Below are 13,663 nucleotides of genomic sequence, written 5' to 3' on the forward strand. Positions count from 1 at the left end.
GCATAGCGAGCAACTATTGCGGTGATAGTTTCCACTATTATGTGGAGTATCTCTCGTATACCGCTCGCCTGCATCAGCCTGGGAACGGCAGCCAGGATGTCTGGCACTATCCCCGCGAAGGAGAACCGCGAGCTGTCGCTGCCCCCCGCCCGGGGGTTTTCTCCCGCGACCCGGGCAGCCGTCCCCTGTGCCTTAGCAGGCCCAGAGGGTGGTCCCCGCTTCACGCTTCTCGGCCCCTTTGGTTTCTGCCTCTCGGCGCTCTGTTTCGGCTCGGAAGGGCGGGGGACCGGCGCAGGTGTAGTCTTCTGCTCCACTCCCCCCCTCTTCTTCATAGCCTTTTTGGGCTGTTGGCCCCCGCCAGCGGCGACGGTTATCGTTTTTGAAGGAGCCGCCTGCTAGGGCGGTTTCCCTTTTGGAGCGGTCACCTTTGGTGGGCGCTCTGCAGCCTCCTCAGCGGGGGGCCCTGCCCCCGGGGCAGCTTGTTCGGATTTCCCCGCATCGGGAGTCCGGGGGGCGGTCGGTTTCCCTGTCGCACCGGACGCCACACTGGCCCACGATCTTCCGGAGGCGGGAGTCGTGGCAGCGCCAATATTTTGTCTGGCTATCATCTTCTTGTAGTAGCCGCACCCGCGATAATTAGCGGGGTAGTCTCCCTTGTAGTTGATGCAAACTGCAGGGGATTCCCTGGTCTTTGTGCAGGTGGCAGTTTCGTGCTGCCCTGCACATTTCAGGCAGTTGAAGGCCCTCAAGCAGTAATTGCTCGAGTGCCCAAACCGCTGACAACGATGGCTTTGGGGGAGGGCCGCCTCTCGCCACGTAGGCCGACATCTTCACCCTGCAACAGAACAGGCTGTCGATGTCGTAAACCTTACGGACATCAGGGGTCCTCCTCAGAGCGATCAGACAGGTGGCAGTTTCCTTGCCATCCCTTGTTGTTAATTTTCTCACCGATGAGACGTCCAGTCCCATCTCGGTGAGTTCAGCGTAGATGTCCCCGACATCCACGCTAAACGGGAGCCCCCGGCACACCACCTTAAGCTCCCTGTGTCTTGACAGCTGATAGGTGTGGTAAGCCACATCTTTGGACTGTAGGTGGGACTGCACCACCCGGAAATCCTCCTCGCTTGTTAGCTGGAGGCGCATTGACAGACCCGTGCATTTGGCAACGAGTCTGCCACGGACTAGGCCGGACAAGGTCCGACATAGTCCCGTTTAGTTGTCTGGACAATCCAGCATTATAGGCGGGATCTTGCTCTTCCGTTGAGGAGCAGGATCAGCCGCCGGGCAGGGAGCCCCAGTATCCATTGCCACTCTGGCGGCACCAGAGTGCCCGGATGATGGCGTGGGCGGCCTTGAGGTATTCGGGGCGTTTACTCCCGCTGACGCAGTCGGTCTGGGGAGCTTAGAGCCCCTCAAACCCTTCTTGGTTCGCTTGGCCAGTCTTATTGATGCCCCCTCATCGCTGCGTTCCGAGTCGCTGGACACGCATCCACAGGACGGGGCAGGCCGCGTCTTTGCGCGTGGCGCAACTACGCTGTCCATTTTAGAAAAGTTAAATTAAATTAAAAATAAAATTTAACTAATATAGCTTATAAATTACACTTCCTGTAAGAAAAACACAACACAATACAATATGCTAATCACACAATAGTCCTACACAATTTGTATAGGCTATACAATTTATGTACTATAAAAGTTCACTATACAATAGCTGAAAATAAAATAAAATAAAAGTGAAGAAGTTATAAATAACTAATTCTAGTCTTAGCTGTAGTTGTAACAATAGCTTGGAATTCAGGTAGCTGGCCGCCCGGCTGGTGTCCTAGCGGTACCCCTTCACATTGTCGGCGACGCAGGTGTAAGCAGTAGACCCTCTGGGTTTAACACCGACCACCCCTCCTAGACCGACCCATTCACAGAAAAAAGTGTGTACGTGCTTATATACGAACAGTCGTATGGCGGAGGAAGCCAGACTGGCATTCTTTGTTTTCGGGGCTAGTGTGAATTTAGCAGTCATGAATGATTCTGATTTTTCTTCCAGTACTTTAGCCTTTGATAAGAAAAAAAAACAGTTAATGGAGGAAAGGAAAAAGGATTATTTTGATTATATGCATAAGGTATGTTTAATTTATTATTTTTTTGTATTATCATAGAAAAAACAAAGATTGGAAATCAAAGTTTGATGTTAAAGTAGAAATAAATGAAATAACCCAAGCAGCAGCTATAAGTAATTTTAATTTAATGTGTATATTGTAATATTATTCAGCCAGTCTCCTTGGTACATTGTTAGTATTTTAGCCTTTCATCTAGAGATCTTGGGTTTAATATCAGTCAGGCATGGTATTTTTTATATATTTACTTTGTAAATTTGATCTCCTGTTTCAGTTTTTTATCTCCTATTAGAATTTTTCCAAATATAGAGAAAAGGGTTTTGTTAATTTTCCAGAACCTGAATTAAATTCATTATTAGGCATTATTTTAAATTAAAATATTATCTGACATAGAAGTAATATGTTTTTATTTCAAAATATTCTTAAAATTAAGGGAATGTACTGCTGAATAGATATTATACCATAAAATGTATGCACAATTTTGTTTATATTAAAATATAAATTTATTAATTATATCGTAAATTAAAAAATTAACAGAAAAAAGTAATTTTGTTAATTACATTATTTGTATTGTTGGACAATAAAAGCCTGATTATTTGTTGTTATGAGCTAAAAGATACTACACAGAACTTTAAGTAATATTTGTTTAAAGATGATGTTTTAAAAAAGACTATTATTTGTTTTGTGTTACAATCCTCAGTTTTCATGCTCCGTCCTATACTTAATGTACATACTTTCAAAATTTATTTTACTTTCCTCACTCACTGAGCATAAGTGACGTATAATGGGTATTTATCATTTTCTATTTATTGTTTTTGTCAGGGGCAATCTGATCAGCAGCAGCAGCACTTTATTAATCAAAAGGTACTCTTGATTCAAAATTTTCACTGCAAGCTTGCTGCTACAGTGTTCAGTATTCATGGTTTGTGGTCATTGTTTTGCTAATAAATTTGAAAGTTTTTTGTTATTTCCAACTTATTTTATGCAAGTATTTTTGTGTGTAACATGTTTGAGTTATAAGTTAGTGAATGTTTTTAATTTATTTATGATTCAGCGTCCTTTAATAATTATTAACAACCAACTGTAGGTATCATGTAGTCATCAGGTACAGTGAATATTATGTTCAAGCCGTTCCTCCTAGTAGATTTAAAAAAAAATGGATATGTATATGTCAGTATAACTATCACAATACAAAACTCAGAATTAATAAAAGTTTACCGTTTCATTAAAGAATCTACATTTTATATAAATTGTTAATTTAAATAATTTATATTAATGATTACAATCGTTAAGCAATTAATACAAATTTTTAAAAATAAAAAATAAAACTGTTGGTTCTGTAACATTTAGAAAATGTTAGAAATTAGTATCCTGGAAACTGATTGTATAAAGTAAGATAAACTGCCAATGGACTTAATCATGATAATATAGATCATTGAAGTTACTAATACTAATAGATCAGTGAAGTTAAATTGTAAAATTATGATGAGTGTAAATTTACTCATGCTGCTGGCCTTTATTAGTAGCTAATGTCCATAGCAGTTAATGCCATTTAAATTGTAACACTAAATTAGAAAATTACTGGAAATAATAGTTTTAATTAAAATAGAATGACAAACTATTAATACTTTATTACTTTATTAACAGTAAATTTGTTTAAAATGATGGAATTTTAAAAGAAAATTTAAATTATTGAACATCAGTCCTATCTTAGTAAAAACAAACTTTTTTTTATTTTCACTTTGTAAGTTCTATTCCGCTGAAATTGTGAATTCAAATTGAAATTTATATTTGGTGATGCAGTTATTAATGTTGATATTATAGTTGACACTATGTTAATTTGTTTTTAATTAGGATGAGGAACAGCATAGGCCAGATTATTCTCATGCTTCTGTCACAAATAATAGGATGACAACTGAACAGGTACATCCACCTCAAAGTACAATGACAACAGTTTCTTCTGGCATGAATTATTATCCTGTTTTGTCTTCCAGTGGTTTAGCCGATGATGAGAAAAGAAAGGAGTTAGGGGGGGAAAGGAAACAGGATTATTTTGATTATATGCATAAGGTATGTTTAATTCATATTTTTTTGTATTATCATAGAAAAACAAAGATTGGAAATCAAAATTTGATGTTAAAGTAGAAATTAATGAAATAACCCAAGCAGCAGCTATAAGTAATTTTAATTTAATGTGTATATTGTAATATTATTCAGCCAGTCTCCTTGGTACATTGTTAGTATTTTAGCCTTTCATCTAGAGAACTTGGATTTGAATATCAGTCAGGCATGGTATTTTTATATCTTTACTTTGTAAATTTGATCTGCTGTTTCAGTTTTTAATCTCCAATTAGAATTTTTCCAAATATAAAGAAAAAGGTTTTGTTAATTTAGCAGAACCTGAATTAGATTCATTGTTAGGCATTATTTTGAATTAAAATATTAACTGACATAGAAGTAATATGTTTTTATGTAAAATATTCATAAAATTAAGGGATAGTACTGCTGAATAGATATTATACCATAAAATGTATGCACAATTTTATTTATATTAAAATATAAATTTATTAATTATATTGTAAATTAAAAAATTAACAAAAAAAATAATTTTGTTAATTACATTATTTGTATTGTAGGACAATAAAAGCCTGATTATTTGTTGTTATGAGCTAAAAGATAGTACATAGAACTTTAAGTAATATTTGTTTAAAATGATGTTTTAAAAAAAGACTTATTTGTTCTGTGTTTGCTTCTTTTTTTTTTTGTCTTCAGTCATTTGACTGGTTTGATACAGCTCTCCAAGATTCCCTATCTAGTGCTAGTCGTTTCATTTCAGTATACCCTCTACATCCTAGATCCTTAACAATTTGTTTTACATATTCCAAGTGTGGCCTGCCTACACAATTTTTTCCTTCTACCTGTCCTTCCAGTATTAAAGCGACTATTTTCAGGATGCCTTAGTATGTGGCCTATAAGTCTGTCTGTCCTTTTAACTATATTTTTGCAAATGCTTCTTTCTTCATCTATTTGCCACAATACCTCTTCATTTGTCACTTTATCCACCCATCTGATTTTTAACATTCTCATATAGCACCTGATTTCAAAAGCTTCTAATCTTTTCTTCTCAGATACTCCGATTGTCCAAGTTTCACTTCCATATAAAGCGACACTCCTAACATACACTTTCCAAAATCTTTTCCTGACATTTAAATTAATTTTTTATGTAAACAAATTATATTTCTTACTGAAGGGTTTAGCTTGTGCTATTCGGCATTTTATATCGCTCCTGCTTCGTCCATCTTTAGTAATTCTACTTCCCAAATAACAAAATTCTTCTACCTCCATAGTCTTTTCTTCTCCTATTTTCACATTCAGTGGTCCTCCATCTTTGTTATTTCTACTACATTTCATTACTTTTTTTTGTTCTTGTTTATTTTCATGCGATAGTTCTTGCGTAGGACTTCATCTATGCCGTTCATTGTTTCTTCTAAATCCTTTTTACTCTCGGCTAGAATTACTATATCATCAGCAAATCGTAGCATCTTTATCTTTTCACCTCGTACTGTTACTCCGAATCTAAATTGTTCTTTAACATCATTAACTGCTAGTTCCATGTAAAGATTAAAAAGTAATGGAGATAGGGAACATCCTTGTCAGACTCCCTTTCTTATTACGGCTTCTTTCTTATGTTCTTCAATTGTTACTGTTGCTGTTTGGTTCCTGTACATGTTAGCAATTGTTCTTCTATCTCTGTATTTGAAACCTAATTTTTTTAAAATGCTGAACATTTTATTCCAGTCTACATTATCGAATGCCTTTTTCTAGGTCTATAAACGCCAAGTATGTTGGTTTGTTTTTCTTTATTCATCCTTCTGCTATTAATCTGAGGCCAAAAATTGCTTCCCTTGTGCCTGTACTTTTCCTGAAACCAAATTGGTATTCTCCTAACACTTCTTCCACTCTCCTCTCAATTCTTCTGTATAGAATTCTAGTTAAGATTTTTGATGCGTGACTAGTTAAACTAATTGTTCTGTATTCTTCACATTTATCTGCCCCGGCTTTCTTTGGTATCATGACTATAACACTTTTTTTGAAGTCTAACGGAAATTCCCCTTTTTCATAAATATTACACACCAGTTTGTATAATCTATCAATCGCTTCCTCACCTGCACTGCGCAGTAATTCTACAGGTATTCCATCTATTCCAGGAGCCTTTCTGCCATTTAAATCTTTTAATGCTCTCTTAAATTCAGATCTCAGTATGGTTTCTCCCATTTCATCCTCCTCAACTTCCTCTTCTTCCTCTATAACACCATTTTCTAATTCATCACCTCCGTATAACTCTTCAATATATTCCACCCATCTATTGACTTTACCTTTCGTATTATATATTGGTGTACCATCTTTGATTAACACATTATTAGATTTTAATTTATGTACCCCAAAATTTTCCTTAACTTTCCTGTTTGCTCCGTCTATTTTACCAATGTTCATTTCTCTTTCCACTTCTGAACACTTTTCTTTAATCCACTCTTCTTTCACCAGTTTGCACTTCCTGTTTATAGCATTTCTTAATTGCCGATAGTTCCTTTTACTTTCTTCATCACTAGCATTCTTATATTTTCTACGTTCATCCATCAGCTGCAATATATCGTCTGAAACCCAAGGTTTTCTACCAGTTCTCTTTATTTCGCCTAAGTTTGCTTCTGCTGATTTTTGAATTTCCTTTTTAACATTCTACCATTCTTCTTCTTCTACATTTTCTACCTTACCTTTTTTACTCAGACCTCTTGCGATGTCCTCCTCAAAAATCTTCTTTACCTCCTCTTCCTCAAGCTTCTCTAAATTCCACCGATTCTTCTGACACCTTTTCTTCAGGTTATTAAACCCCAATCTACATTTCATTATCACCAAATTATGGTCGCTATCAATGTCTGCTTCAGGGAAAGTTTTGCGGTCAACGAGTTGATTTCTAAATCTTTGCTTAACCATGATATAATCTATCTGATACCTTGCAGTATCGCCTGGCTTTTTCCAAGTGTATATTATTCTATTATGATTTTTAAATTGGTTGTTGGCAATTACTAAATTTTACTTTGTGCAAAACTCTATAAGTCGGTCCCCTCTTTCATTCCTTTTGCCCAGCTCGTATTCACCCACTATATTTCCTTCCTTGCATTTTCCAATGCTTGCATTCCAATCTCCAACTATTATTAAATTTTCATCTCCTTTTACGTGTTTAAGTGCTTCATCAATCTCTTCGTATACACACTCTACCTCAATATCATCATAGGCGCTTGTAGGCATATAGACGTTAACAATCGTTGTTGGTGTAGGTTTTGATTTTATCCTTATTCAAACGATTCTATCGCTATGCGTTTTGAAATACTCTACTCTCTTCCCTATCTTCTTGTTCATAATGAAACCTACTCCTGCCTGCCCATTATTTGAAGCTGCTGTGTTTGCTAAAGATAAGTAATTTTAATTTAATGTACAATGTATTGTAATATCATATGAGGGTTATTGTTTTTTCAAGTTCTGATCGGTCACAAAATTAAAACCACACTGAAAATAAAAAAACTTTTATTTGTAACGAGTACTTACATAGTTACGCTATTTCTCTACATAGTCGCCACTCCGATTTAGACATTTGTCATAGCTTGGTACCATCTTTTCAATACCCTCGTCACAGAACAAAGCCGCCTGTGTTTTCAGCCATGTTTCTACGCTGGTCTGCAGCTCAATGTCTGTGCCAAAATGTTGTCCTCCTAGCCAGTGTTTCATCTGAGCAACGAGGTGAAAATCAGATGGAGCCAAGTCTGGGCTGCATGGTGGGCGATAAAACACTTCCCAACGAAAACACTGCAGGATATTCTTTGTTACAGCTGCAGTGTGCGGCCGAGCATTTTCATGGAGAAACACAATGCCTGATGACAACATTCCTCTTCGCTTATTCAGAATTGCCCTTCGTAGATGTCGAAGAGTCACGCAGTATGAGGCTGCAGTGATGGTTTTGCTACATTCCATGAATTCCACCAAGAGAACTCTATTCTGGTCCCAGAACACAGTAACCATACACTTTCTGTTGGCGAAGGTTTGCTTGAACTTCTTTGGTTTACTGGGAGAATGAGAATGCATCCACTGTTTGGATTGTTCTTTTGTTTCTTCAGTTTTGAAAAGGACCCATGTTTCGTTCCCTGTGACAATTTTGTTCAAAAATCTTCTCCTTTATTGGGGTAGCTCTGGAGAAACGTTAAGGAGACGTCCATTCTCATTGTTTTGTGATGGTCGGACAGCATCTTGGGAACCCATCTCGCACACAGTTTGCAGTACTGAAGTCCCTCACTAATAATGGTATAGAGAGCTGACATTTAAATTTCAGGAATCTAATCACTCAGTACAGAAATTGTGAACCGACGATTTTCTCGAATTGCCTCATTCATTCGTTCAACGAGATCATCGGTTGACACTCGGTTCCTTCCCAGACCGCCTGTATCATGAATATCTGTACATCCTGCTTAAAAGTTCCTGCACCATTGTCGCACTTTGTTGTCGCTCATTTAAGTTTCACCGTACACATTACTTATTCGTCTATGAATTTCAGCTGCATTACACCCTTCAGCCTGAAGAAATCGAATTACCGTATGCACTTCACTCTTGATGAGAGATGGTATTGTTGTAGATATGTTTACGTGCTAGCTGCGTGTTCAGAATTAAATGAAGTGACGCGGCGTGATTGAAGGTCATACTAGAGATGCTGTCCAACTGATATGTGCAAAGGTTCATCCGATTTTTGCGCAAGTTTTTATTTTGCGACCAGTCGGACCTTGAAAAAAGAATAACCCTTATACTTAATATTATTTTGTCGATCTCCATGGTAGTTTGGTAGTGTGTCAGCCTTTCATCTGGAATAATAATTTCCTTGTTAAATATGATTTACTTTTAATGTAAATTGTAAAATGATGGAGATTGGTTATTAACAGATTAGTTTTCTGTTTTGTAAATACAGATACCAGAAAAGTTTGTAGAATTATTAATATACAACATATTAGCTGCTTGAATACAATCTTCAGTTTTCATACTCCCTCCGATACTTCATGTACATACTTTCAAAATTTATTTTACTTTCCTCACTCACTGAGCATAAGTGACGTATAATGGGTATTTATCATTTTCTATTTATTGTTTTTGTCAGGGGCAATCTGATCAGCAGCAGCAGCACTTTATTAATCAAAAGGTACTCTTGATTCAAAATTTTCACTGCAAGCTTGCTGCTACAGTGTTCAGTATTCATGGTTTGTGGTCATTGTTTTGCTAATAAATTTGAAAGTTTTTTGTTATTTCCAACTTATTGAATGCAAATATTTTTGTGTGAAACATGTTTGAGTCATAAGTTAGTGAATGTTTTTAATTTAATTATGATTTCTTTACTAATTATTAACAACCAACAGTAGGTATCGTGTAGTCATCAGGTACAGTGAATATGATAATCAAGCCGTTCCTCCTAGTAGATTTAAAAAAAATTCTGTATATGTATATGTCAGTATAACTATCACAATACAAAACACAGAATTAATAATAGTTTACCGTTTCATTAAAGAATCTACATTTTATATAAATTGTTAATTTAAATAATTTATATTAATGATTACAATCGTTAAGCAATTAATACAAATTTTTAAAAATAAAAAATAAAACTGTTGGTTCTGTAACATTTGGAACAAGTTAGAAATTAGTATCCTGGAAACTGATTGTATGAAGTAAGATAAACTGCCAATGGACTTAATCATGATAATATAGATCATTGAAGTTACTAATTCTAATAGATCAGTGAAGTTAAATTGTAAAATTATGATGAGTGTAAATTTACTCATGCTGCTGGCCTTTATAAGTAGCTAATGTCCATAGCAGTTAATGCCATTTAAATTGTAACACTAAATTAGAAAATTACTGGAAATAAAAGTTTTAATTAAAATAGAATGACAAACTATTAACACTTTATTACTTTATTAACAGTAAATTTGTTTAAAATGATGGAATTTTAAAAGAAAATTTAAATTATTGAACATCAGTCCTATTTAGTAAAAACAAACTTTTTTTATTTTCACTTGGTAAGTTGTATTCAGTTGAAATTGTGAATTCAAATTGAAATTTATATTTGGTGATGCAGTTATTAATATTGATATTATAGTTGACACTATGTTAATTTGTTTTTAATTAGGATGAAGAACAGCATATGCCAGATTATTCTCATGCTTCTGTCACAAATAATAGTATGAGAACTGAACAGGTACAACCACCACAAAGAACAATGACAACAGTTTCTTCTGGCAAGAATTATTGTACTGTTTTGTCTTCCAGTGGTTTAGCCTATGATGAGAAAAAAAAAGAGTTAGGGAGGGAAAGGAAACAGGATTATTTTGATTATATGCATAAGGTATGTTTAATTTATTATGTTTTTTGTATTATCATAGAAAAACAAAGATTGGAAATCAAAATTTGATGTTAAAGTAGAAATTAATGAAATATCCCAAGCAGCAGCTATAAGTAATTTTAATTTAATGTATATATTGTAATATTATTCAGCCAGTTTCCTTGGTACATTGGTAGTATTTTAGCCTTTCATCAGAGATCTTGGGTTTGAATATCAGTCAGGCATGGTATTTTTATATATTTACTTTGTAAATTTGATCTGCTGTTTTAGTTTTTTATCTCCTATTAGAATTTTTCCAAATATAGAGAAAAAGGTTTTGTTAATTTAGCAGAACCTGAATTAGATTCATTGTTAGGCATTATTTTGAATTAAAATATTAACTGACATAGAAGTAATATGTTTTTATGTAAAATATTCATAAAATTAAGGGATAGTACTGCTGAATAGATATTATACTATAAAATGTATGCACAATTTTATTTATATTAAAATATAAATGTATTGATTATATCGTAATTTAAAAAATTAACAGAAAAAAAGTAATTTTGTTAATTACATTATTTGTATTGTAGGACAATAAATGCCTGATTATTTGTTGTTATGATGTAAAAGATACTACACAGAACTTTAAGTAATATTTGTTTAAAAATAATGTTTTAAAAAGACTATTATTTGTTTTGTGTTTGCTAAAGATATGTAATTTTAATTTAATGTACAATATATTGTAATATCATACGAGGGTTATTGTTTTTCCAAATTCCGATCGGTCACAAACTAAAAACCACGGTGTAAATAAAAAATCTTTTATTTGTAACGAGTACTTACATAGTTACGCTATTTCTCTACATAGTCGCCACTCCGATTTAGACATTTGTCACAGCTTGGTACTAACTTTCCAATACCCTCGTTACAGAACAGAGCCGCCTGTGTTTTCAGCCATGTTTCTACGCTGGTCTGCAGCTCAATGTCTATGCCAAAATGTTGTCCTCCTAGCCAGTGTTTCATCTGAGCAACGAGGTGAAAATCTGATGGAGCCAAGTCTGGGCTGCATGGTGGGTGATAAAACACTTCCCAACGAAAACACTGCAGGAGCTTCTTTGTTACAGCTGCAGTGTGCGGCCGAGCATTTTCATGGAGAAACACAATGCCTGATGAAAACATTCATCTCCGCTTATTCTGAATTTCCCTTCGTAGACGTTGAAGAGTAAGGCAGCATGAGGCTGCAGTGATGGTTTTGCTACATTCCATGAATTCCACCAAGAGAACTCCATTCCGGTCCCAGAACACAGTAGCCATACACTTTCTGTTGGCGAAGGTTAGCTAGAATTTCTTTGGTTTACTGGGAGAATGAGAATGCATCCACTGTTTGGATTGTTCTTTTGTTTCTTCAGTTTCGAAAAGGACCCATGTTTCGTTCCCTGTGACAATTTTGTTCAAAATTTTTCTCCTTCATTGTGGTAGCTCGGTAGAAACGTTAAGGAGGCGTCCATTCTCATTGTTTTGTGATGGTCGGACAGCATCTTGGGAACCCATCTCGCACACAGTTTGCAGTACTGAAGTCCCTTACTAATAATGGTATAGAGAGCTGACCTTTAAATTTCAGGAAAATAATCACTCAATACAGAAATTGTGAACCGACGATTTTCTCGAATTGCCTCATTCATTCGCTCAACGAGCTCATCGGTTGACACTCGCTTCCTTCCCATACCGCCTGTATCATGAATATCTGTACATCCTGCTTAAAAGTTCCTGCACCATTGTCGCACTTTGTTGTCGCTCATTTAAGTTTCACCGTACACATTACTTATTCGTCTATGAATTTCAGCTGCATTACACCCTTCAGCCTGAAGAAATCGAATTACCGTATGCACTTCACTCTTGATGAGAGATGGTATTGTTGTAGATATGTTTACGTGCTAGCTGCGTGTTCAGAACTAAATGAAGTGACGCGGCGTGATTGAAGGTCATACTAGAGATGCTGTCCAACTGATATGTGCAAAGGTTCATCCGATTTTTGCGCAAGTTTTTATTTTGCGACCAATCGGACCTTGAAAAAAGAATAACCCTTATACTTAATATTATTTTGTCGATCTCCATGGTAGTTTGGTAGTGTGTCAGCCTTTCATCTGGAATAACAATTTCCTTGTTAAATATGATTTACTTTTAATGTAAATTGTAAAATGATGGAGATTGGTTATTAACAGATTAGTTTTCTGTTTTGTAAATACAGATACCAGAAAAGTTTGTAGAATTATTAATATACAACATATTAGCTGCTTGAATACAATCTTCAGTTTTCATACTCCCTCCGATACTTCATGTACATACTTTCAAAATTTATTTTACTTTCCTCACTCACTGAGCATAAGTGACGTATAATGGGTATTTATCATTTTCTATTTATTGTTTTTGTCAGGGGCAATCTGATCAGCAGCAGCAGCACTTTATTAATCAAAGGGTACTCTTGATTCAAAATTTTCACTGCAAGCTTGCTGCTACAGTGTTCAGTATTCATGATTTGTGGTCATTGTTTTGCTAATAAATTTGAAAGTTTTTTGTAATGTCCAACTTATTTTATGCAAGTATTTTTGTGTGTAACATGTTTGAGTCATAAGTTAGTGAATGTTTTTAATTTAATTATGATTTCTTTACTAATTATTAACAACCAACAGTAGGTATCGTGTAGACATCAGGTACAGTGAATATGATGTTCAAGCCGTTCCTCCTAGTAGATTTAAAAAAAATTCTGTATATGTATATGTCAGTATAACTATCACAATACAAAACACAGAATTAATAAAAGTTTACAGTTTCATTAAAGAATCTACATTTTATATAAATTGTTAATTTAAATAATTTATATTAATGATTACAATCGTTAAGCAATTAATACAAATTTTTAAAAATAAAAAATAAAACTGTTGGTTCTGTAACATTTGGAAAAAGTTAGAAATTGGTATCCTGGAAACTGATTGTATGAAGTAAGATAAACTGCCAATGGACTTAATCATGATAATATAGATCATTGAAGTTACTAATTCTAATAGATCAGTGAAGTTAAATTGTAAAATTATGATGAGTGTAAATTTACTCATGCTGCTGGCCTTTATTAGTAGCT

The 13,663-nt window shown here is 35.1% G+C and overlaps 1 protein-coding gene across 1 annotated transcript in view; it reads left to right on the forward strand.

Moving 5' to 3' along the window:
* The first annotated feature begins 1,731 nt into the window (after positions 1 to 1,731).
* Positions 1,732 to 13,663, forward strand: part of LOC142324941 (uncharacterized) — a 73,721-nt gene continuing 61,789 nt past the window's right edge. Inside the window, exons 1-3 of the mRNA XM_075366102.1 lie at positions 1,732 to 2,117; positions 3,966 to 4,181; positions 10,333 to 10,548. Of these exons, the coding sequence (XP_075222217.1) occupies positions 1,956 to 2,117; positions 3,966 to 4,181; positions 10,333 to 10,548 (594 nt within the window). The 5' untranslated portion in view covers positions 1,732 to 1,955. The remainder of the gene's footprint in view (positions 2,118 to 3,965; positions 4,182 to 10,332; positions 10,549 to 13,663) is intronic.

The sequence above is a fragment of the Lycorma delicatula genome, chromosome 5 (assembly GCF_047948215.1).
Source record: "Lycorma delicatula isolate Av1 chromosome 5, ASM4794821v1, whole genome shotgun sequence".
Taxonomy (NCBI): domain Eukaryota; kingdom Metazoa; phylum Arthropoda; class Insecta; order Hemiptera; family Fulgoridae; genus Lycorma; species Lycorma delicatula.